General features: G+C 39.3%; 1 protein-coding gene across 2 annotated transcripts in view; it reads left to right on the top strand.

Moving 5' to 3' along the window:
- Positions 1–26571, top strand: part of CPQ (carboxypeptidase Q) — a 479409-nt gene that overhangs the window by 141970 nt on the left and 310868 nt on the right. For both annotated transcript variants that reach the window (XR_003793513.1, XM_029222597.1), the window contains exon 4: positions 6802–7009. Coding sequence is in view for 1 of the 2 variants with exons in the window: in XM_029222597.1 (XP_029078430.1) it covers positions 6802–7009 (208 nt within the window). In the remaining variant the exon portion in view is untranslated. The remainder of the gene's footprint in view (positions 1–6801; positions 7010–26571) is intronic.

Here is a 26571-nt window from a genome sequence, read left to right as displayed (position 1 = left end):
TTGACATTAATAATAACATAATTTTCTCTGTTACATTTTAAAAATCAGGGTTTGCCTGGTATATACGTTCTTTTGATTTGTGTATATTGTGTAAGCAGCATAGCTGATTTCTCTAATATTTTCTTTGTAGATTTTCTCAGATTATCTACAGATGATTATGTCATTCTCAAGTAAGGACAATTTGTTTCTTCCTTTCCAACTTAGCCATTTGATATCTTTTCATGTCTTGCTTCATTAGTTAAGATTTCCAGTATATTGTTGAATATAAGTTGTGACAGTTAGCAACCTTTTTTTGTTCTGATTTAATGCCTGAAACATAAACTTACAAGGCCATTGCCGCCTTGGATGGAGTCCTATATGATGAAAAATAGAAGATGGATTATTACTGCTCCCACTTAAAACATTTCAATTATTTCCAACTGCTCATTGATAAATTCCCAAATTCCTTAAAGTGGCCCTAAAGGTCCTGCCTAAACTGATTCCTCCCTACCTCTCCATCTTCATCGTGTATCACTCTACCACTCTACCTTGGTATTCTTTCAGGTGCTTGGACTTCATCTCACTTCAGAACTTTTGCGTATGTTATTTAATCAGCTTGGAATATTTTATTTCTCCCTTTCCACTCCTGCTCCATTTAGTTAATGTCTACTCATTCGTCAGTTTCTTAACTCAGTGTTTCCTTTGCTTTCTTTCTTTTTTTTTTTTTTTTGCAGTATGCAGGCCTCTCACTGTTGTGGCCTCTCCCGTTGTGGAGCACAGGCTCCGGACGCACAGGCTCAGTGGCCATGGCTCACTGGCCTAGCCGCTCCGCGGCATGTGGGATCTTCCCAGACCAGGGCACGAACCCGTGTCCCCTGCATCGGCAGGCGGACTCTCAACCACTGCACGACCAGGGAAGCCCAGTGTTTCCTTTTCTTAGATTTTCAAGATCCTGTCAGACTAGATCAAATCCCAAGGATTCCAATTTTAGAGCATCATGTATTTCACTTATTAAGTTGTAATTATATATTAATATGTTTGCTGGGTACCAGTCCTCCCCATTAGAATGTAATCTTCATTAGTGAAATCGCTATATCATTGACTGTATCTTTAGCACTTTGGAATGGCCTGGCGTATCAGAAGGGCTCAAATACATTTCTTGAATGCATAAATTATTGTAGATGAAAATCTCTTTTAAAATGGAAATACACTTCTCCCACCTTAACGTCAGTTATTTAAGTTGAGTCTAGTTTGATTCAACTATTTGCTAAATCAAATAGATATTTGGCTGAGAATAGAAAGATGGGTTATTTGTAAAACAGGTAGGGATAGGGGAGAGGAAGCAGGGAATATGTGACTTTGGGTATCTTGAAGGCAACACAAGATCTCTGAATATTTGAAAAATTAATGATACTTATTGATTTGTGAACCCTCAAAACATTTTTGCCTTTCCTTTCCACTTTCTAAATCCAGGGATTTGTGGAATAGGACAGGATGTTGGGCTCCTTGGAAGATTATTGGCTGCCTGAGGAGAGAGTCCGAGAAAACATACAAGTACATGCTGACTTAAGTTCATTAGGAGGGATGCTATGTGGGATGGGTTGAGAAGAGCATGGATTTGGAGTCCATCTGACCTAGATTCATATTCAAGGGCTGCCACTCTCTAGTTTGATAAGATATTTGAACTTTCCTGTACCTTCCTGAAACTTCATATTTTCTCACCTGTTAAATGTGGTTACTGCCCTTGTGCTTAAATCTCTCCTGCTTAAACTGTATGGTGATGGATATGAATTGTAATTGTAATGGGATTGACATTGATAGTTGAGTTTATGTCCTTCCAGCCAATGGACTTTAATAAATGGCATCCAGGAAGATTTCCTGTGTAATTCATATGGTTCTGATATTTCCATCGTGTCTCTAGAAACTTCTTTTGGAGGCAAATTGCTGTGTCAAACTGAGTCATGAAACTGAGCCAGGTTTCTTATTATTGAGGGCAGAAATTCTGTTTGGTTACAGTATTTTTCCCAAGTTTTACTTCTCTAAGAAGAGCATAGGACAGTTAACACTTCAAAACATAGCTTAAACAAAGCCCATTTTGGAATGCCAAGCTGTCACAGAGTTATTTTATCTCTCTGATATAACACTACAATAACATTATTTTGTACTTGATACAAACATAGGAACACCAGTTTCTATCATTTTTGCCCTTGGTTTTTGAAGGCGGAATTTAGAGGGAAAATGCATTTAGATATGAAATATTGAAATCTATCAAAAGTATATAGAATTATTTAACATACAACAGGGTTGCTTGTTTCCTTAGAAGTGACATCAGGTAGGTTAGCTAACTGAGCTGCCAGGACTGTATTTTAATGATCTCTAGGGTTTATCTCCTATTTAAAATGCTTTGTCATTTAGTCTGCGTGTGTTAAATCACTGACTCTTGCTCAATTCTTCTTCAGATTTGTTTGTTTCGTACTGTTTGGTGTTAATCATTTGATCACTTTGATGTGTGATAGGAGGAAGACAGTAGTTATGTAATTTTCACTGAACAGTCTTCCCTAAGTTATTAAATATATTTATTCTATATCTTATCTGTCATCTTGCAGACTGTGAATGCCCTGATAGAAACTTTGAATTCAGGGCTCCTGCATTACTCAGCTCTTCCTCGGTAATGCAGGGATAACAGACAGCCCCCAATCTCTATGGTTTGCAACCACTAAGATTTATGTCATATATATGTATGACATAAATATATATATATATATATGTATATATATATGTATATATATATGTATATATATATGTATATGTACATCTATGACATATATATGTGTGTGTGTATATATACATATATATATATGTATATGTACATCTATGACATATATATGTGTGTGTGTATACATATATATAAAGTCAGTAGTGCCTTTGTTTCTGCCTCAGTTATCTCTTTCACTCCAGGATCCAGGCTGAAGGAGAAACCCCCATCTGGAACATGCCATTCTTGTGGCTGAAACATAAAGGGCTCTTAGCGACAGTCAAAACTTGCAATGGCTCTTAAAGTTCCTGCTCAGCTGTGACCACACACACTGGTCATTCACATTCCATTGGCCAGAGTGAGTCTCATGGGCAAGCCCAGTGTCACTGTGTTCCAAGAGAGACCCTGCAGTTTACAAGGCAGTTGATGGGCATGTGTCCTTCTTTTATAGAGAACGGTAGAGAAAATAGTAGAATATAACATAGATGTAAGTTTAGGTAGGGCCAATGGCATCTTTTTCTATAGTGGCCTGTTCTTCTGATGCTACTCAGAAAAGTCCCTTCCCTGCTCCTCTCACCTTCTGCAAATCCCTCAGGGCCAGCAGAGATGCTTTTGCCTACTTGCCTACATAATGGCTGAACCTGCAGTGATTGTGAGTTCCACATAGCAGCCACTATATACATATGGCTATTTAAATTTAAATATAAATTAATTAAAATAAATGACGTTAAAAATTCAGTTTCTGAGTCACATTAGTCACATTTCAGGTGTTCGGTAGCCACATGTGTCTAATGGCTACTGTGTTAGCCCAGATAGAGAACATTTCCGACATTGCAAAGAAGTCTGTAAGTATGTATTTGTTATGTTTCATGTTCCTGTCTCTGACATTGTTTTTTGTGGTACTGCTATCAGCTTCCAAGCCTGTCTCTTCTTTTTGATTTGTTGTCTCTTATAGTTCATAGGTTTAAGCACTAGATTTAGAATTTTCTATAAAGTAAGGGTAACTAGGCTCTAAGAGCAGAAGAGCTTTCTTATGTTCAAGTATCTGAGTTTTCATACTTGGAATTTATATTTCTATTCTGACTGCCCCAGGACCTTTTTGGCTTGGTTATTCTGGTGCACCTGTGCTCTGGGTGGTCAGAGAGTCAGACTCTTGAGTTATTGCGGGAGAAGCGCTATCAAACTTTAAAGGTAAATTGCACTTTTATGGAAACGCTTTAGGCCCAGTCAATGGTCCCTTGTTTGGAGCAGTGCCATCTAAGGAAAGTTTATTGACTGACTTCCTACACATATACCAAGCACCATGCTAGGCCCAGGAGATACAAACAAAAGTGAACATGGCCCCAAACCCTGAGGAGTTCACAGTTTAGGTGGTGGAGAGAGCCATAAATAAACCGTTTCATCGTCTAGTGCCCAGGTATGAACTTTCCTCTGAAAGTCCAGAGGAGAGTGGTGCATGAACCAGCCTTCCTGGAGGTGGAGGGAGGGGGATGAGACAAGAGGCCAGAGGCCTTGGGAATGCTCCCTAAAGTAGTGATTCTTTTTTTTTCCGTCTATTTCTTTTATTTTTATTTTTTAATTGGAGTAGAGTTGATTTACAATGTTATGTTAGTTTCAGGTGTACAGCAAAGTGAGTCAGTTATACATGTGCATATATTCATTTTTTTTTAGATTCTTTTCCCGTATAGGTTATTACAGAATATGGAGTAGAGTTGGAGGGAGTGATTCTTAAATGGCATCCTGAGGGATAAATAGGTGTTAGTCCCATGACAGAGCTAGGAGAATGGGGTCAACAAGACATGATGTTACCATAGCATGAACAAAGATGCTGAGAAGTGGACTGGCGTGGTGCAAGTGGGAACTTTTAAGTTTAGTATTGATAGGATTTAAAATAAAAGGGAACCTGTGTCTATAGAGATAGATAGGCTTTGACTGGTATGTTGAAGTGCCGGGTAATCAGCAGAGGGGGCAGGGGGCAGGGGGATGGTGACATGGGCTCATCTGAGTTTTCAGCAGTTCAAGTTGTTCACCCTGGCAGGTTTGTGGCAGTTAAATTTGAGGGAGTTGGGCTGGAGGCTGGGACACTGGTGGTGATGGGTAGAGGAGGAGGAATTCATAGCAGTCCAACAGAGAGATAACCAGGGCCTGATGTGAGCGGGTGTTACTGTGGTAGAGTAGAGGACCTGCTTTCAATCAACACTTAAGGGGTAAGATTATCAGTATTTGAGGACTGATGAGATCTGGAGGATGAAGGAGACAGAGGAATCAGAGATGACGCTAAGCTTTCAGGAAAACATTAATTTGAACACTTCTTCCAAGTTCACGGTGATAGGTTTTGACCTATAGCTGCTACTAGTGTTTTGCATTGGCAACTGGTGTCTAGGTTAGGTTTTGGCTCCTTAGGACTCCATCACTCACATTTGTTAAAAGAACTTGAACCACACACTATAGTGAAGCTCTACCCTTGTATGACTTTAATTGTGCAGTGGCCTATGAAAACTTTTAGAAATTTGGCTTCACTTCTAGTGGCTCCAATCCAGATGCCAAAATTACCCTGTTGCTGGGACACCCCTTGGGTGGACCATTGAATCTGTTATTCATTAGGAACAGCTGAAAACCATCAACAAAATTCCTGTGCTATGCCAACAATAACACCAGTCAAATTTCAAGGTAACTCCAGGTTTCAGAAAGTTATGAATCTCAAAGTCTGTCTAGCTGAACCCTTATTTGTATTTTTACACATATTTATCATGTGAAAAAGCTAGTGGCGTCCTTACTTTTCATAATTGTACATCGCTTTCTTTAGATTATAAATTAAATTCTGAGTTCCGAATGTTGGTGGAGACATGCTTATGGATCTGTAGTCAATCACATTAAAGTGAAAGTACAAATTCAGTCCGGATGGTGGAAGTTGGAGAGGAGCCAGCCCAAAGAATCCATTGTGATGGGGTCCATATTGAAAGCAAGAATTCTCTCATATCTGCAGTGCATTTTAGAAGGATTCTCCAAGTAACAGTTACTATTTTAATGACATGTGTTAAGCTTCCAGAAGAACCCAGTTCTCTAGTTTGCAAAATTAAAGAAGTATGCCAAATCTATGTTGATACTTGGGTTTTACTGACATATTTCACGACTGCCTGGCTAAAGCCATAAAACAGTAGGTGCCTGACACTTGATTTTAGATCGTTATGTTTAGCTACTGCGTCTGGCCTTTGCTGCTAAATATTTTTTTTCTTGTCACACTAACTACTCCATCAAATTGAATCTTCAGTGGTCTAGCAGTTTTTGAATGACTTCGTGCAAGCTGTGAAATCCTGTTCCCTAATCAGGAAGATCTGGGCAAGTCTTGTGGTATGAGGAAATATGCCACATCTTTCTAAGTGAGACAACAGGATTATAGGACAATTAGACAACATCTTCAGAATTTTTATCTGAAGAAGAGTGATAGGTTTGGCGATGAACATGTACTATAAAGCGAGAGGCATGGGAAGTTTCCACATTCTTTAAAAGGGTTTGGTACAAGGAAGAAAAGAAAACAAGCTGACTTTTTGTGGCTCTTGAGAAGGGTTACATTAACCATTTGTTAAAAGTTGGATTTATGAAGATCGTTGGCTTCGAAGAACATTCTTTATAAACTGCCATCCTTTGTATGATGTCAGTGAAGGTTGTTTAGCAACATATCAAAATAGTTTTATGAAAAGATAAATATGTTTCTTTAAACCCAAGGGGAGCTTTCTAAAATGCATTTTTAAAAATAAATAATGGCTGTCATTCTGTGGGAAAGAGGCAAAAAAAGACATCTTTTCAAGCAATTTGTGATTTAATAGCAGCTGGTCAAGTGAGTTGAAAAACCTTATGAGTCGTATATTTTTTGAATGCCTTTTCTCTTTCTTGGGAAACTGGCTAACCCCCAGAATCTTTCTCCCGTAGCAAATGGCTCTGAAACTTTGATCTTTGCAAACCAGTTTGCCAGATGTAGTGGATAGAACACGTGTGACCTTTTGTGTGCCAATTCACCCTGGCTGATCGGAAACCATATGTTAACCTTGTATGACTTTTATTTGTAGGCATTACAGCAGAAGTTCTGGTGGTGACCTCTTTCGACGAACTGCAGAGAAGGGCCCCAGAAGCAAGAGGGAAGATTGTCGTTTACAATCAACCTTACACCAACTACTCGAGGGCAGTGCAATACCGCGTCCAGGGGGCGGTGGAAGCTGCCAAAGTGGGGGCTTTGGCATCCCTCATTCGATCGGTGGCTTCCTTCTCCATCTACAGGTTGGTCATTATGTTCATTTGAAATGCTTTCAAAAACCAGGGATTTCCATCAAAGAGAAGCCCTTTTGAAACAAAAACAAACCAGTCAAAAGAAAATACTGATTGTTCATGGAACTTTTCTCGCATTCTACATTTGTTCATTTGTTTGTAATATCTTTTTTGGCCTTTTCAGGATTCCAAGCATCATTTGTGCATTCCTTTACAAAGCTTTCCACATCCATGATGATCCCATAACATTCTATATATAACCAGTGTATTTTATATATTTTCATTGGAGGGAGAAACTGAATTCATGTCTGCATTTCATCAAAGATTCCTAAAGGCAGCCAGGCTTTTTTCCATTGTTGCTAGAGAAGTGAAATACAAATAAAGCAGGTTACATGATAGGGGCCATCTATGGTGTAGTGGAAAGAGTTGAGGCAGCAGAGGACCTTGAATGTACACCTGCTTCTGCTTCTGAAGAACCGTGAGGCCTTGGGAATGTTCTTCTTTTTTTTTTTTTTATTGAAGTATAGTTGATTTACAATATTATATTAGTTTCAGGTGTACAGCAAAATGATTCAGTATTTTTGCAGATTACACGCCATTATAAATTATTTCAAGATAATGGCTGTAATTCCCTGTGCTATACAAAATATTCTTGTTCCATATTTATTTTATACATAGTAGTTTGTATCTGTTAATCTCATACCATCTTGGGAATGTTCTTAAAACTCTGCGCCTCAGCATTCTTCTCTATTAATTAGTGATAATTAACAATAATACATTTACAAAATTATTTTAAGATTGAATGAGGTAAACTTATGAAAGATACTTGATATTTATGAAGGTCTATTTTGAGGGCAGCGTAAGTTTTGTCTTTTTCTTTGTATTTCTGATTGAGGTAATTGCAACATGCTTTATTGATCCTCAGTTGTAGGAGGAAATTCGGCATTGCAGTGGATAAAAGGTCCAAAAATTGACCTGCAGACATTGGGCCTAGTTTAATAGCTACATATCGTAGTGTCACATATCAAGGATAAAATATTTGAGAAACATGGATAAAAGAAGCACCGTTTTAGTGTTGTGGCCTGGTCTCTCTAAGATAAAAAAAAAAAAAGTAAAAATAATTGCAAATAGGGTTTATTTGAGTCTCAAGACTAGATCTTTAATATCTTTGTAAAGGAAGCATTCTTTATTCTGCACAATTGCTCTTTGGCGCTGGAGTCACAGCTGCTTGACCTTAAATAATTAGCACCCTACGCCCTTAAAAATAACTGAGGACACATCAGCAGCTAGGAAACCCAGTCAGAGGAGTTGTCCAAAAGGGCAGAGAAAAGGAAAGGGACATTTTTCTTTTATGGGGATAAGGTATCATCCCAGGGGAGGAAGATGGGGCATGCTAAAACCACTTGTTAGAAGTTTTATGAGAGAAAACCTAGTTACACTGATGTCACAGTGCTAAAAATAATGCTCTTTGTGGAGTCTTTAAAGTTTTGGTGACTAGTGAAATAATGATTGGACCATATTCTTTCGGATGGTTACTTTTCCCGGGAGGGAAGTCCTGAAATGGCTAGCTTACTTCCCAGAATACCTCAGTCACCCCTTAGAATAACACAGCAACCTGTGGCCATTCACCATGATTTCACTGGTCCTGAGATCGAAGTTATGGAGCTACTCTGTTGCTTTGTGAAACTGGGTGAATGCCAGAAATATTCATTTAACAACTACTACTCATAAGACTAATAAACTCCCAGATGACTTAATGCACAGCAATCTGCCAGGGTTCATTGACGTTTTTTTCCTGGTATAATGAAGACATCTGGAAGCCCAGGCTGTAACCTAGGAGCACCAGAAGAATTTCGTCCAGCAAAGGACTTAGAAATCTGTCGTTAGCCTCTAAGGTTTAGGGTTGCCAACATGTAGTGTGCATTCAAGACATTTTTCTTAATATTTATAGATCCAGACTGATTATAATTTTTTCATTGATTTGATAGCCAGACATATTTCAGTGGACTCTTAACTTTTATAACTCCATATTTTCAACATTTATGAATACAAAATAACATTGCTCTTTACATAGTACTTTAGAATCTTTCACATACGTCATCTTATTTGTTCTGACAACAATCCAGTGGACCGAGGAGAAGGGGCATTATTATCCCCACTTTAAGATAAAGAAAGAAAAGTTCAGAGAATTCAGCATGTTAACGTGTTTAAGTCTTGCATCTTGAAAAATGAAAACCAAAACGAAACAAACTGTCTCTTCGTCCACTTCAGGCTAATTTGTTTTTTAGAGCCAATTTTCCTTGAAGAGTGTTCTATATTCCTATCTGTAATTTTTCATCCCTCATTCGCTCTCCAGATCACTTTAACCTGGCTCTTCCAAATACTGAAATGGAAGTTGTTAAGGTCACAAATAGCTGCCTAGTTGAATATAATGGACATTTTTCAGGCCATCATCTTATTTCACCCCTCTCAAGTATTCCTTATTATTGATTGCTTTCTCAATCTCTTCTCCTTGGCTTCTATGACTTCTTTCTCATAATGTCTCTTTCTCTAGCTCCTGCTCTTTCCCTCTTTCCCACTTTCCCTTTTCTTCCCTGTTTCTCTGGCTTCTCACTGTTAATATTCTACCTGAGCAATCCCATCATGCTTATGACTTCAGCCCTAAGCATGGTGACCCTTTCCAAACCCACCTCTTCTGTCCGCTGCCTGACCTCTAGGTCCATACATCTAACTACCTGCCGATTTATCTTTTGGGTGTTCCATAGCTATCTCAGATTCTTTTCTTTTCCTTTCTTTCCTCTTCTCTTCCTTTTTTTTTCAAAATTGAACTCATTCTTTCACCTCTTTCTCCTGCGTTTTCTATCTCAGTGAAGAGAATGCCATCTGTTCTGCCTTATAAATTAGATGGTCCTTGATTACTTTTTTTCCTCTTCCCTTATCCATCATTTCTAGGAGCTACGACATCTCCTAGCTTCTGCTCTTTATCAGTCATTTCAGCCAATGCATATTGAGCACCTCCACCTCCCAACATCACTCCACACTCTACTAGTCAGGAATCACTAAGGCTGCCCCAGTGCACCCCATTTCCTCCAAGTTTCACGACTTTGCAAATGCTTTCTCCTCTGCAACCTTCTATTCCCTTCTTCGCTATCTCACACTGTCCTTCAAGATTCATCTTAAGTGTTTCTTCTTCTGGGGAGCCCTGCCTGATATCCAACTCCAGCCCAGGTGAGCTGCCTCTTTTGGGTATCCCATGTCATCCTGTGCATACTCTGTATCATAGTATCTTGGAGGTAGTTTGGGTTCATGCTTTGGTAGGGTAGACTAACTGTTGTAGCAAGCAACTTAGACACCTAACACAATAGGAATCTCTTTCTTGCTCACATAATAGTTCCAGGAGGGTGTTCAGCAGGTGGACTTTTGCTCCTTTCCATCTGTGGCTCCATCACCTCTAAGAAATCAGAGTCCTCTGCAGGGTGCCCTGCATCCAGCTGGCAAATAAGGAACTGGAGAGAGAAAGTCGATAATCAAGGGGGAGGTTTTCTGTGGCCAGGCCTGGGTACGGCATACCTCACTGCTTACATTCCACCAGCCACAATGCAGTTACGTGGAGGCTAGGAAATCTGGTCTATCTTCATGCTCGCGGTGAAAGGAAAATGAGTTTGGTGAACAGCTGTGCAGTCTGCTCCAATCGCCTGACTCAACACTAGACTGTAAGTTCCAGGAAAACATGGATTACACATTTTACCTCTGTGTCCCCATCATCTTGTATCATATTTGATACATGGTGATTACTCTGGAAATGACTGTTGGAGGAATCCACTTGTCTGAGGTTATGTGATCAGTCGTGGTTGGGTTCTTACAACAAAGCAGATGACCCGGTTTCTAGTGCTCTCTGACCAGACCGTGTAGCCTCTGTATAGTGAATTGAAATCAGCTTGAACTTTTGGGGCACTTTGCTCTGTATTTGGAGGAGAACATCCAGATGCCAATATGCCAGATTATACCATTTTTTCTGCCACACTATTCACACACAGTGATCTTTTGGGTCACCCTTAGCTCTATGGCAATGGGTTATGCTGGATCCTGTTTAGGAGAAGTGTAAGAAGTCAGCAACACAGGAGCACAGAATAGAAATTTGTCGCTGCTTGATTTCAAAATTAGAGACTCTCCTAAAGGACAGGAAATGTGTTTTACCAATGTGACTTGACACCTGTCAATGCACGTATCAGTATCAGCCGTTTTAGAAGTACAACGTCACATGCTTACATGACGTGTCCTCAAAAGGCAGTCCATTACTTGTTGCCAGCATTATCTCTGGATTCTTTGTTGTTATTTCTCTGTATTCCCATTATTAGTGTTTTTGGGGCTCAAATTTACTTCAAAGAGAAGATTTTTCCTTCATTGATGCTTTTATAATGACTTTTCTCTTGTTCAGTATTAAGTGTCAAGTGGGGACTATCTAATGGGGACTCCCATTAGATCTTTTTTAGTTTTTCTGTTTGTAAAATACATTTTGCCTTTGTCACAGGAGAATATTTTAAGGACAAATGTAATTGTAAGAGATTTAATTTCTGCAGAGGAAAGCTGCTCTGTGGGACCACTTGCCTTACATTATTTCTCAAATGAATCATATTGTTTAGTAAATATTTATTGAGAGCTTACCATTTGCTCAGAAGTTGCCAGGTACCAGGGTTGCTAAGATGAATTAGACATGTTTTTGGTTCCTCAGAAATATTCTGTCTGGCTAAAAGAGAGGAGGGTAAGCTTAAAATGTACATGATTAGTGTAATATATTTTATATTTAGTGCTAAATGCATGATTGAGGAAAGGGACAAAGAAAGGAACATTTGTTAAAAAGTTTTATTTATTTACTTTAATTACTTTATTTATTTATTTTTGGCCGTGTTGGGTCTTCGTTGCTGCACGTGGGCCGTCTCTGGTTGCGGTGAGTGGGCACTGCTCTTCATTGCGGTGTGCGGGCTTCTCATTGCAGTGTCTTCTCTTGTTGCAGAGCACGGGCTCTAGGCGCGCGGGCTTCAGTAGTTGTGGCTCGTGGGCTCTAGAGCACAGGCTCAGTAGTTGTGGCGCACGGGCTTGGTTGCTCTGCTGCATGTGGGATCTTCCCGGACCAGGGCTCGAACCCGTGTCCTCTGCATTGGCAGGAAGATTCTTAACTACTGCACCACCAGGGAAGTTCCAAGAAAGGAAATTGACATTTATTAAACACCTACTTTGTTTATGCTTCTCCAAAGGCTTAAATAGTTTGTTTCAATTAATTCTTTATGCAACCCAATAGAAATAGATATTGTTATTGCTCTTTCACTGAGGGAGAAACAGGTTCAGAATGGTTAAATGGCTAGTCAAGTTGCACAGCTAATGAAAGAACCAGGATTCATACCCGGAGAGCCTTTGGCTCTAAATGCCATGCACTTCAGATTTCATGCACTTTAGATTTAGCTGGAGAGCTAATGCTACAGGAGTCTAGAAGAGGTAACAGAAGTCTGATGGGGGCTGGCTACATTGAGAATGTAGGTTTTGGGTGTACTCGATGAAGAGGCTGAACTTGAACGAGAGGCAGGAGGTGGAAAGGCATTCTATACCTGATCAAGACAAGAAAGTGGGAGTGCATTATGCACTGGGTAATACACAAGTAGACCGGTTTGACTGGAGCAAGGTTTCATAGGAGATCAGAGAAATGAAATTTTGAGGTGAGAGGAAGAGACCAGATTTATGAAGAATCCAAAGTACCAGACTGGGGAGTTTTAAGTTTAATTAAGTTTAATGTGGAGGAAACGAGGAATCATTGATTGTGTTAGAGTTGGAGGGGGATGTTTTAGTGCATTGTTTCTCTAAGTATGGTCCCTGGAACATCATCAACCTCACCTGGGAGCTTATTGATTTGCAAATTGTCAGGCCCCACTTGAGACCCATTAAATTAAAACATGCTTGGGGTTGGGGGTTGGGGTTTAAACAGCCCTCCAGGTGATTCTGATGTATGTGAAAGCTTGGGGGCTGTTTCAGAAAGATCAATGTGCTGACTGTAGATGAGGTGCTTTGAGAAGGTAAGCCGGGACACTGATCTAATAATGCAGATGTGAGGTAATGAGGACATAGATGATGGCGGTGGGAACGGAGAGAAGGAGACAGCAGGAGGGTGTTGGGCTGCACCCAGCAGGCCTTGCAATTGCCCAGCTGCAAGACTGAAGAAAAAGCCCAGAGACAGCAACAGAGACCGCCGCAGTTTATTGGATAGGAAGTCTTACAAGTCTGAAGCAAAGCGCTGGAGTGGCACCACACTGTGTACGGCAGACAGCAGGCAAGACAGGGCAGAAGTTTTTGCTACTTGGGGGAAGAGGAGGCTACCAGTTACAGGGGGACCTGATGTCAGGTTGGCTCATCGGTTACCAGAGAAACCAGAAGCTGGGGCAGGAGGCAAGCACTTAGGCAGTTGCTGATTGAGCCTTATGATTAGGAGAATTGGATAGTCCTGTGAGTAGGTGTCGGTGAAGCAGGGACTCCTCGAGCAGGGGATGTACAGAGAGCAAGAGAACAGCTTGCAAAAATTATCAAAACTTGGAGACTGGCTGCATTTGAAGGGAGGAAGGAGGAGTCAAAGTTTACAGTAAGGCAAGGACTGAACGCCAAAGGCTGAATCTGCATTCAGTCCAGACCGATATTTAAAAATCATGAGTTTTATGTAAAAATAGTGGTTTGTGGTTTTTAGAGAAAGAACTATAGCTGGGGGCGACGTCTTGTATTTTCTGTAAGGAGAACTTCAGCCTAGTGGATCGGCCACCAAGTCCTTTCTGTTGATGGGATGTGCCTTCTGCCGCAGTTTCCAGGTTTCCCTGTACCCAGCTTGGGGACTAGAGAATGATGAGAGACAGAGGGGTCAGGAGAGGGAAACCATATGGAGGCAACATGACCAGTTTGGTTTTTAGACATTTGGAGTTTGAGGTGGCTGTGAGATAGTCCCATTAATCTGGCTTTTATATTTTGTAAGGAAAACAGTTGAGCATTTTCATGTCTCTATTATCTACTTTTTGGACCACCCAAGGCAATTTAAAATTCTAGGCTGGCTTCCTTGCAGTGCGGTACACCTTGGGACTTCTGCCTCCCGCTTTCTCAACCTGCGAGCTCAAGAATGCAAAGTAATTTTTATATTAGACCAAACAAAATATAATTCAGAAAGTAACTCTACTGAGGCCAAATTGCCTGTTGTACTCCCATTGCCAAATATACATTTTTTTCCTAGTTATTTTCTCCATTGCCCCAGATAATTGAACTCAGACTGTAAGTTGTAATCAGCTAAGGACGCAAAAGGCTCTCCTTTCACTTTACTGTGAAAATTGCATCACCATACGGGTAAGAATGCATTGAGGTGGGAATGAGCTGCGGATAGAACTTGTCTTTGTAACTACTACTAGTTTATGTCTTATGCCACTTGGCCTTTGTGTACTGTATTGATAGATAGAGTGAAGAGGAGGGATAGAGAAGCAATCCAGTTTGAAGATAAGATCTGATTAAACATTCAGCTGGAGAGAAAGATGAGTGAATCCAGGTGATGTTTGTGGAGGATGTTAGACCATCTGGTGAGAGAGCTGTGAGAAAGTACATAAATCAGTCCCTATAATGATACTTAATTAATAGAGTCGATAAGTGGCATAATTGAAGCAATGGTTGGGCCACATCGTAGAGTTAAATAGCTTCAAAGAGGGTTCTGATTAAAACCATTACAATTTATAACACATTCTTCATCTTAAGAAAGCATCTTGGTGAGATTTTAACATGAACATTTTTGTAATCAGAGGACCAGTTTAAAACATTCAGAGCAGAGGTGAAATGTCTTAAGAGGTCTATTTTAGATGATTTTTAAAAGCCAGTTTATTCTCAGAGAGTAAAAAAACTTGCCACCCTCCCCTTGTTTTTTAATGGGAGAAAAATGAACGCTGCTACTTTACACTTAGACTGTCTGGGATCTTTGATGTCCTGGTGGTTTGGTTCTTCGGTGTGACCTTAGCATAATTAGCTATCAAGCTTGATTTAAGTTGTTTTGAAATGTTTTTGCAATTTGGGGGGCATACGTGCCTGCTGGTGATTACAAAATAAGGAAAATATCACCGTGACTCAAAATGGTACAACTGGGCTAGCCTTGATTAGTAGGTTCTTTTCTTTCCTTATTTTGTTTTTGCTTAACTCACTCTGAGGCTCATAACAGATGCACAGTAATCAAGCAGGATGCCAATTCTCATCATTTATGCAGGTGGAGGGCCACTGTGCTCCCAAGGGGGGAAACCAGAGAAGACCCACATTGAACACTGCATTTTTTTCTTATCATCCTTTTTTTTATTTCTCTCTCTCTCTGATTTTTTAAAATTTATTAATTTATTTTTGGCTGCATTGTGTCTTCGTTGCTGTGCACGGGATTTCTCTAGTTGGCGGCGAGCGGGGGCTACTCTTCGTTGCGGTGTGCGGGCTTCTCGTTGCGGTGGCTTCCCTTGTTGCGGAGCATGGGCTCTAGGCACGTGGGCTTCAGTAGTTGTGGCTCGCAGGCTAAGTAGTTGTGGCATATGGGCTTCGTTGCTCCGCGGCATGTGGGGTCTTCCTGGACCAGGGCTCAAACCCGTGTCCCCTGCATTGGCAGGCAGATTCTTAACCACTGTGCCACCAGGGAAGCCCTATCTCTCTCTGATTTTTTTTTTTTTCGGTACGCGGGCCTCTCACTGCTGTGGCCTCTCCTGCTGCGGAGCACAGGCTCCCGACGCGCAGGACCAGTGGCCATGGCCCACGGGCCCAGCCGCTCCGCGGCACGTGGGATCCCCCCGGACCAGGGCACGAACCCATGTCCCCTGCATCGGCATGCAGACTCTCAACCACTGCGCCACCAGGGAAGCCCTCTCTCTGATTTTTGAAAGGCAGATTCTTTGTTTAGAAGGCCTTTGTTAGAAATTCCAAAATGTCCTTTAATCACTGAATTAGTATTGCTTCAGATAGTGTGACAGGTATACAACTTCGTAATGGACACACTCGGGCAGTATACTTCAGAGCCTCAGTTCTAGAGTCACAGTGCCTGGGTCTTTGCTCAGCCTCTTGACAGATGTGTGACCTTGGCATATCATGTAAACTCTCTGAACCTCAGTTTCACCTGTAAAATGCGGTGAGGATTAAATGTGAGGATTAATCCGGGCATTTTGTGAGGATTAAATGAGATATTATTATTGCCTGACACAGTAAGTTTTGCATACATGTAAAGTACTCTTATTATATAGTCTTGCTAAGTAATGACTGGATATGCTTATTGAATAAAAGAGGAAGAAAGGGAGGGAAACACGGAGCGAGGAAGGGAGGGAGGGAAGGAGAAAGAGAAGAACAGAAGGAAGGAAGACTGGTGGGAGAGGGGGAGGGAAGAGAGAGAAAGAAGAACTTAATTTACTTAATATCAGTGTTGTAATTGCTTCTGTCTGGTTGGGAGACAACCCTTAACATCGTATTGCCATTTTGACCTCCATCTGTTTAGCCTATTCGAACTCTGTTGGGGTTGTGTGTCTACTGGTCTGTTTTTCTTTCTGGATTTGAAGTTCTCCTGGGGACATACTGTGTGTCCTACTCATCTCAGTGTCTCCAGGCTGTGCTCAATGCCTGGCACACAGTATTGCTGGAATGAATGAAGAAAAAGAGTTAGAGGCAACCTATCAGGTTTGGCTAACATGTAAATTTGAGGTGTCACTATTTCCCATTCATAAAAGTTGGATAATAATATAGATGAGGTGACTAACCTTTTGAATTGCTGCTTATCAAAAATAGAATCTCTGGAATCTGAAAGACTATATAGTTATGTAAATTTTGGAAAAGAATTGCAAACTGCTATTACTTTGGTGCTTTGTAAGGCTGCTATAATTAATGTTCTGTTTGCTTTCTTAGGACAGATTGTCATTTTTCATTTGCTTATAACCTTTATATAAAAATTTATTCTTGGTTGATATTTTGCATATTCATAATTTTAAAATATTAATAAATATTCACCTTCTACCTTCCAGCTTTCTGATTTTCGAAAGCACAAGCTTAAGAACCACATCATGTTTTTCCAAATCTGTCGTGGTAGAAAGAAATTAATGCATTTTGAATTCAGGTTTCAGGATTATGACAACGTTGTCTGCTTATGCAGTGCCCTTTGAAAAATGTCTAGTGTAGCGTATGAGCCAAGATAATCCCCAGTAGCCTCAAGTCAGCCTTTTACGAGTGCATGTGCTTTTGTTCTCTCTCTCTCATCGAAGCTGAAGACCATTCCAAAGGTCCTCTTGTATCCAACTGTCTCTTTGGCTTCTTTAGCTCCCTGGAGAAAGTACCAGTCAGAAGGTACTGCCAGGAAGACTGGAGATTAACAAAGGTAACAATATAGAGAGTGGGATCCGGAATCAGACAGACCTAGATTCAAATGCAGGTTTAGCCAATTAGAGGTTGTTTGAGTCTACATACCTTGTTTAATGTCCGAACCTGTTTGCTTGTCTGTAACATGGGGAGAATACTGTTTACTTCAGAGTTGTTGAGAGAATTATATAGGATCAAGCATTCGATGTAGACCCTGAGACATGGGAAGCAATCAGTGAATTATATAACTGGCATCTTATCCTAATCATGGTTGTTACCATCGTTATTATCATCATTGGATAATGACAGGATTAAGCAGGTAGGTGGACATGAACTGGAATATCTTAAAAAGCAGTAGCTCCGGAACTCTCCTCACTGTGGGCTCCAGAGACCTGGGTTCCAGTTATCTCCCGATTTCAGGAACCTCCTCTTGTAGACTCCCTCAGTCTTTGGCTTAAAACTCTGTTCTGCTCTTTTTATCCTCTTTGACCTCACTTTGAATGCTCCATACTGTTCTTGCATGTAGTGCCAAAGGTATAGTGACTCAGATCTGTGACCAACGGCCAGCTGACCAACATGCAGACAGTGTTCTATTTAAACACCATCCAATCTATTTTCCACCTCAGGGCCTTTGCACTCACTAACCCTTCTGTCTGGAATGCTATTTCCCCCAGCTTTTTGTATGGCTGACTCCCTTTCAATCTTCAGATGGCAAGTGAAAATTTCTCCCTGCAGGCCTCTCCTGTTACCTCGCACCTCCTCTGTATGCTCAGAGGCCTAATAACATTTGGTAACTTCTCTCTCTCTCTCTCTACTTGTTCAATATGTGTCTCTCCATGAGAATATAAATTCCATGAAGGCTGGACTGTCTTTCTTGTACACCATTATACTCTCAGTACACAGGGGATTGTCAGCCCATGGCAGGTACTCAAGAGATATTTGTTGAATGAGTTACTATTAAAAAATCATCTTAAGATCAGAAGAATAGAGAACCAACTATAAATGGATATATACTGCCTCATGTCTATTTTCTGAAGCCACATTCTAAAGCATCACAGATTTTTCCCTCAACTTTTTTGGGGGTAAAATATCAATCTGTGGTAAAGTTGAAAGAATATTAAATGACTCATACACTCTTTGTAAGAAATTGCCTAACTTCTTCCTGAGAGGTGGTACCATTTCACGTTGCCACCTGCCATGCGTGAGAGTTCAGAGTGCTCTGCATTCTCACTGAAATTTGGTGTTGTCAGTCCGTTTAATTTTAGCCATTCTGGTGCGTATGTATTGAATCTCAGGGAAGTGTCGATTTGCATTTCTCTGATGACTGATGCTGTTGAACACGCATTCACATGCTGATCGGTCATTTCTGAATCTTTCTTTGTGAATAGTCTGCTCAAATCTTTTCCCTATTTTATAATTGGGTTGTTTTGAAATTATTCAGTAGTAGGAGTTGTCTATATATTCTAGATGCGAGTCCGTTGTCAGATACATGTTTTGCAAATATTTTCTCTCAGTTGGTGTCTTACCTATTCTTTTTTGTTTATTGCTTTTAGCTTAATTTTGATGAGGAGAAGGTTTAAACGTTGATGAATTTTAACTTATCAATTTTTTTAGTTGCTTTCTGTGTCCACTCATATACCCTTCATCTACATTCATTATTTAACATTTTGCCACATTTGTTCTCTGTCTTTCACTTTCTTAATCAATTTAAAATAAGGTACGTCCAGCCATGAAACATTTAAACCATAATATATGTGCATGTATTTCATAAGAACAAGGATCTTCTCTAACATAATGCAGTATCATTGTCATACTTAGGAAATTTAACATTGTCATATAAATATTATATAATGTAAATTCCATCCATATTCAGATCCCAATTATCCCCCACTCTCAATAATTAATGTTCCTGCTTTTTAAAAAAAATCCAGAACCCAATCAAAGATATTACATTACATTTAGTTTTCATGTATCTTTAGTCTCCTTAAGTCTGGAATTGTTCCCTAGTCTTTTAAATATTTTATTGCATTGACATTTTTGAGGAGTATAGGGCAGCTGTTTTGCACAGTGTCCCTCAGTTTGGAGTTATTTCCTCATTATTAGATTCAAATTAAATATTTTTGGCAAGAATTCTATATAGATGATGTTGTGTCCCTCCTATTGCATTATGTAAGGAAATGAAGAATACCAGTTTTCCTTATGAGTGAGGCTAAATTTGATCACTTGTCTAAGGCAGTATCTCAGGATTTCTTCATTAGAGAGGTACCTTTTCCCCTTTGTAGGGGAAATACGTTGTAATTATGGTGAGATGCTTTGAGACGTTGTGAATCTTATACTCCTCAACAAAATTTCATCCGGTGAAAATTTAGCATGTGTTGACGATCCTTGTCTGAATCAATCATTACATTGCCGGTTACAAGAGTTTTTCTAATTCAGTTATTCGTATCATGTACATTTATTAACTGGCATGTTTTTGTGAGAGATTCCACCTTTATTCTCTTATTGTTTCTGAGTATCACTTCCTGGATTTTTAAAAGCATATGTATTAAAATTACTGTCATTCTTTTTGATAAAGCATCAACAATTTCAAAGCACTTAAATGTCAAAGCTAATATTTTATGATGACCTTGAATATTTGAAACATTGAAAGGAATTCACTCTTTTTTATCGAAAGGAACCCAAACTATCCCAGGTAAGTCAGCTAATTAGCAGGGTGTAATCAATACCATTTCCTCTGAACTTTCTCATTAACAGTGTGAGATCTAGAGTAATAACTCTGGAAATTATTTTTAGAGTCTACCATTAACAATGTGTACCATATGTGAATGAAGATCCTTCACCCCATACATAATTGCTGTTAACTGTTGAAATAAATGAGCAAAAATCTCAAATCCAGCAATTGTTTCTCCAGAGTTTCTTCTCTTTTTCTTTTCTTTTCTCTTTTTTGCTACGTAGTGGTGATGTTGAGGAGTGTGTTCTCAAAGAGCCCTTTCCAGGAGAAATAAGTGTCTCGGTGTGGGTTTGCAGAGGCCTACAAGGATGTTTATTCAGGAGGAGTTTACCTAGCTTCTGTGGTGTAATACAGAAAACTAAATTACCTACCCACTCCAACTTCCCCATGTCATCGGGGTAGTGAAGGGTTAACCAACCTTGGCTGGTGAGTCAAAGGGTAATAGCAATAGCTCAATGAATGTCTGTTTCTGCACTGCTTGCTGCTCTATAAATTAAATATTTGACATCTAGGAGAAGAATTTAATTTTTTTTAAAATTGTACTTTATTTTTTTAAAAATAGACCTTTATTGGAGTATAATTGCTTCACAATGCTGTGTCAGTTTCTGTTGTACAACAAAGTGAATCAGCCATATGCATACACATATCCCCATATCCTCTCCCTCTTGAGCCTCCCTCCTACCTTCCCTATTCCACCTGTCTAGGTCATCTCAAAGCACTGGGCTGATCTCCCTGTAATGCTGCTGCTTCCCACTAGCCATCTATTTTACATTTGGTAGTGTATATATGTCCATGCCACTCTCTCACTTTGTTCCAGCTTCCACCTCCCCCTCTCCCACCCTGTGTCCTCAAGTCCATTCTCTATGTTTGTCTTTATGTCTTTATTCCTGCCCTGCCACTAGGCTCATCAGTACCATTTTTCTTCTTCTTTTTTTTAGATTGCATATATATGCATTAGCATGTATATCTTTTTCTCTTTCTGACTTACTTCACTCTGTATGAAAGACTCCAGGTCCATCCACCTCACTACAAATAACTCAGTTTCATTTCTTTTTATGGCTAATATTCCACTGTATATATGTGCCACATCTTCTTTATCCATTCATCTGTTGATGGACATTTAAGTTGGTTCCATGTCCTGGCTATTGTAAATAGAGCTGCAGTGAACATTGTGGTACATGACTCTTTTTGAATTATGGTTTTCTTAGGGAATATGCCCAGTACTGGGATTGCTGGGTTGTATGGTAGTTCTATTTTTACTTTTTTAAAGAACCTCCATACTGTTCTCCATAGTGGCTGTATCAATTTACATTCCCACCAACAGTGCAAGAGGGTTTCCTTTTCTCCACACCCTTTACAGCATTTATTGTTTGTAGATTTTTTGATGATGGTCATTCTGACTGGTGTGAGATGATACCTCATGGTAGTTTTGATTTGCTTTTCTCAAATGATTAGTGATGTTGAGCATCCTTTCATGTGTTCTTTGGAGATCTGTATATCTTCTTTGGAGAAATGTCTATTAAGGTCTTCTGCCCATTTTTGGATTGGGTTGTTTGTTTTTGATATTGAGCTGCATGAGCTGTTTGTAAATTTTGGAGATTGATCCTTTGCCAGTTTCTTCATTGCAAGTATTTTCTCCCATTCTGAGGGTTGTCTTTTTGTCTTGTTTATGGTTTCCTTTGCTGTGCAAAAGCTTTTAAGTTTCATTAGGTCCCATTTGTTTATTTTTGTTCTTATTTCCATTTCTCTAGGAGGTGGGTCAAAGAGGATCTTGCTGTGATTTATGTCATAGAGTGTTCTGCCTGTTTTCCTCTACGAGTTTGATAGTGTCTGGCCTTACATTTAGGTCTTTAATCCATTTTGAGTTTATTTTTGTGTATGGTGTTAAGGAGTGGCTAATTTCATTCTTTTACACGTAGCTGTCCAGTTTTCCCAGCATCACTTATAGAAGAGGCTTTCTTTTCTCCACTGTATACTGTTGCCTCCTTTATCAAAAGTGAGGTGACCATATGTGCGTGGGTTTATCTCTGGGCTTTCTATCCTGTGCTATTGATCTGTATTTCTGTTTTTGTGCCAGTACCATACTGCCTTGATTACTGTAGCTTTGTAGTATAGTCTGAAGTCTGGGAACCTGATTCCTCCAGCTCCGTTTTTCTTTCCCAAGACTGCTTTGGCTATTCGGGATCTCTTGTGTTTCCATACAAATTGTGAAATTTTTTGTTCTAGTTCTGTGAAAAATGCCATTGGTAGTTTGATAGGGATTGCATTGAATCTGTAGATGGCTTTGGGTAATATAGTCATTTTCACAATGTTTATTCTTTCAACCTAAGAACATGATATATCTCTCCATCTGTTTGTATAATTTCATTCATCTGTGTCTTATAGTTTTCTGCATACAGGTCTTTTGTCTCCTGAGGTAGGTTTATTCCTAGGCATTTTATTCTTTTTTTTGCCATGGTAAATTGGAGTGTTTCCTTAATTTCGCTTTCAGATTTTTCCTCATTATTGTATAGGAATGCAAGAGATTTCTGTGTGTTAATTTTGTATCCTGCTACTTTACCAAATTCATTGATTAGCTCTAGTAGTTTTCTGGTAGCATCTTTAGGATTCTCTGTGTGTAGTATCTTCTCATCTGCAAACAGTGACAGCTTTACTTCCTCTTTTCTGATTTGCATTCTTTTTATTTCTTTTTCTTCCCTGATGGCTGTGGCTAAAACTTACAAAACTATGTTGAAATACAGTGGTGAGAGTGGGCAACTTTGTCTTGTTCCTGATCTTAGAGGAAATGGTTTCAGGTTTTCACCTTTGAGAACGAAGCTGGCTTTGGGCTTGTCATATATGGCCTTTATTATGTTGAGGTAAGTTCCCTGTGTGCTGCTTTCTGGAGGGTTTTTGTACTAAATGGTTGTTGAATTTTGTCAAATGCTTCTTCTGCATCTATTGAGGTGATCATATGGTTTTTCCCCTTCAATTTGTTAATATGGTTTATCACATTGATTGATTTGGGTATATTGAAGAATCCTTGCATTCCTGGGATAAACCCCACTTGATCGTAGTGTATGATCCTTTTAATGTGCTGTTGGATTCTTTTTGCTAGTAGTTTGTTGAGGATTTTTGCATCAGTGTTCTTCAATGATATTAGCCTATAGTTTTCTTTCTTTGTGACATCTTTGTCTGATTTTGATATCAGGGTGATGGTGGCCTTGTAGAATGAGTTTGGGAGTGTTCCTCCCTCTGCTATATTTTGGAAGAGTTTGAGAAGGATATGTTTTAGGTCTTCTCTAAATGTTTGATAGAATTGGCCTGTGAAGCCATCTGGTCCTGGGCTATTGTTTGTTGGAAGATTTTTAATCACAGTCTCAATTTCAGTGCTTGTGATTGGTCTGATTATATTTTCTGTTTCTTCCTGGTTCAATCTCAGAAGGTTGTGCTTTTCTAAGAATTTGTCCATTTCTTCCCGGTTGTCCTTTTATTGGCATATAGTTGTTTATAGTAATCTCTCATGATCCTTTGTATTTCTGCAGTGTCATTTCTCCTTTTCCATTTCTAATTCTATTGATTTGAGTCTTCTCCCTTTCTTTTTGATGAGTCTGGCTACTGGTTTATCCATTTTGTTTATCTTCTCAAAGAACCAACTTTTAGTTTTATTGATCTTTGCTATTGTTTCCTTCATTACTTTTTCATTTATTTCCAATCTGATCTGTATAATTTCTTTCCTTCTGCTAAATTTGGAGGTTTTTGTTCTTCTTTCTCTGATTGCTTTAGGTGTAAGGTTTGGTTGTTTATTTGAGATGTTTCTTGAGGTAGAATTGTATTGCTATAAACTTCCCTCTTAGAACTGCTTTTGCTGCATCCCATAGGTTTTGGGTAGTCATGTTTTTCATTGTCATTTCTTTCTAGGTAGTTTTTCATTTCCTCTTTGATTTCTTCAGTGATCTCTTGGTCATTTAGTAGTGTATTGTTTAGCCTCCATGTGTTTGTATTTTTTACAGATTGTTTCCTGTAATTGATATGTAGTCTCATAGGGTTGTGGTCAGAAAAGATACTTGATATGATTTCAATTTTCTTAAATTTGCCAAGGCTTGATTTGTGACCTAAGAGATGATCTATCATGGAGAATGTTCCACAAGCACTTGAGAAGAAAGTGTATTCTGTTGTTTCTGGATGGAATGTCCTATAAATATCATCTTGTTTAATGTGTCGTTTAAAGCTTGTGTTTCCTTCTTTATTTTCATTTTGGATGATCTGTCCATTGGTAAATGTGGGATGTTAAAGTCCCCTACTATGATTGTGTTAGTGTCGATCTCCCTTTTCATGGCTGTTAACATTTGCCTTATGTATTGAGGTGCTCCTATGTTGGGTGCATAAATATTTACAGTTGTTATATCTTCTTCTTGGATTGATCCCTTGATCATTATATAGTGTCCTTCTTTGTCTCTTCTAATAGTCTTTATTTTAAAGTCTATTTTGTCTGATATGAGAATTGCTGCTCCAGCTTTCTTTGATTTCCACTTGCATGGAATATCTTTTTCCATCGCCTCACCTTCAGTCTGTATGTATCCCTAGGTCTGAAGTGGGTCTCTTGTAGACAGCATATATATGGGTCTTGTTTCTGTATCCATTCAACCAGTCTATGTCATTTGGTTGGAGCATTTAATCCATTTACATTTAAGGTAGTTATTGATATGTATGTTCCTATTACCATTTTCTAATTGTTTTGGGTTTGTTATTGTAGGTCTTTTCCTTCTCCTGTGTTTCCTGCCTAGAGAAGTTCCTTTAGCGTTTGTTGTTCAAGCTGGTTTGGTGGTGCTGAATTCTCTTAACTTTTACTTGTCTGTAAAGGTTTTAATTTCTCCATCAAATCTGAATGAGATCTTTGCTGGGTAGAGTAATCTTGGTTGTAGGTTTTTCCCTTTCATCACTTTAAATATGTCCTTCTACTCCCTTCTAGCTTGCCGAGTTTCTGCTGAAAAATCAGCTGTTAACCTTATGGGGATTCTCTTGTATGTTATGTGTTGCTTTTCCCTTTGTGCTTTTAATGTTTTTTCTTTGTATGTAATTTTTGATACTTTGATTAATATGTGTCTTGGTGTGTTTCTCCTTGGATTTATCCTGTATGGGCCTCTCTACGCTTACTGGACTTGATTGACTATTTCCTTTCCCATATTGGGTAGTTTTCAACTATAATCTCTTCAAATATTTTCTCAGTTCCTTTCTTTTTCTCTTCTTCCTCCGGGACCCGTATAATTCGAATGTTGGTGCATTTAATGTTGTCCCAGAAGTCTCTGAGACTGTCCTCAATTCTTTTCATTCTTTTTTCTTTATTCTGCTCTGTGGTTGTTATTTCCACTATTTTATCTTCCAGGTCACTTATCCGTTCTTCTGCCTCATTTATTCTGCTATTGATTCCTTCTAGAGAACTTTTCATTTCATTTATTGTGTTGTTCATCATTGTTTGTTTGCTCTTTAGTTCTTCTATGTCCTTGTTTAACGTTTCTTGTATATTCTCCATTCTACTTCCAAGATTTTGGATCATTTTTACTATCATTACGCTGAATTCTTTTTCATGTAGACTGCCTATTTCCTCTTCATTTGTTTGCTATGGTGGGTTTTTGCCTTGCTCCTTCATCTGCTATGTATTACTCTGTCTTCTCATTTTGCTTTACTTACTGTGTTTGGGGTCTCCTTTTCGCAGGCTGCAAGTTTGTATTTCCCGTTGTTTTTGGTGTCTGCCCCCAGTAGCTAAGGTTGGTTCAGTGGTTGTGTAAGCTTGCTAGTGGAGAGGACTGGTGCCTGTGTTCTGGTGGATGAGGCTAGATCTTGTCTTTCAGGTGGGCAGTACCACGTCCTGTGGTGTGTTTTAAGGTGTTTCTGAGCTTATTATGGTTTTAGGCAGCCTCTCTGCTAATGAATGGGGTTGTGTTCCTGTCTTGCTAGTTGTTTGGCACAGGGTGTCCAGCACTGTAGTTTGCTGGTCATTGAGTGGATCTGGGTCTTAGCGTTTAGATGGAGATCTCTGGGAGAGCTTTTGCTGTTTGACATTACGTGGAGCCGGGAGGTCTCTGGTGGATCAATGTCCTGAACTCAGCTCTTCTACCTCAGAGGCAGAGGCCTGACACCCGCCAGAGCACCAAGACCCTGTCATCCACATGGCTCAGAAGAAAAGGGAGAAAAAAAGAAAGAAAGAAAGAAAAAATAATAATTTATTAAGATAAGATTTTTAAAAATTATTATAAAAAATTTAAAAGTAGTAAAAAGAAAAGAAAGAAAGAAAGAAGAGAGCAACCAAACCAAACAACCAATCCACCAATGATAACAAGCACTAAAAACTATACTAAAAAAACAAGAAAAATGGACAGACAGCACCCTAGGACAAATCGTAAAAGCACAGCTATAGAGACAGACTCACACAAAGAAGCATACACACAGACACTCACAGAAACAGAAAAAGTAAAAAATATATATATTTCTA

The sequence above is a fragment of the Monodon monoceros genome, unplaced genomic scaffold, assembly GCF_005190385.1.
Source record: "Monodon monoceros isolate NGI ecotype Baffin Bay Population unplaced genomic scaffold, NGI_Narwhal_1 Super_Scaffold_14, whole genome shotgun sequence".
NCBI lineage: Eukaryota > Metazoa > Chordata > Mammalia > Artiodactyla > Monodontidae > Monodon > Monodon monoceros.
The sequence above is the reverse complement of the archived record's forward strand: the minus strand, read 5'-3'. Positions and strand labels throughout refer to the sequence as shown.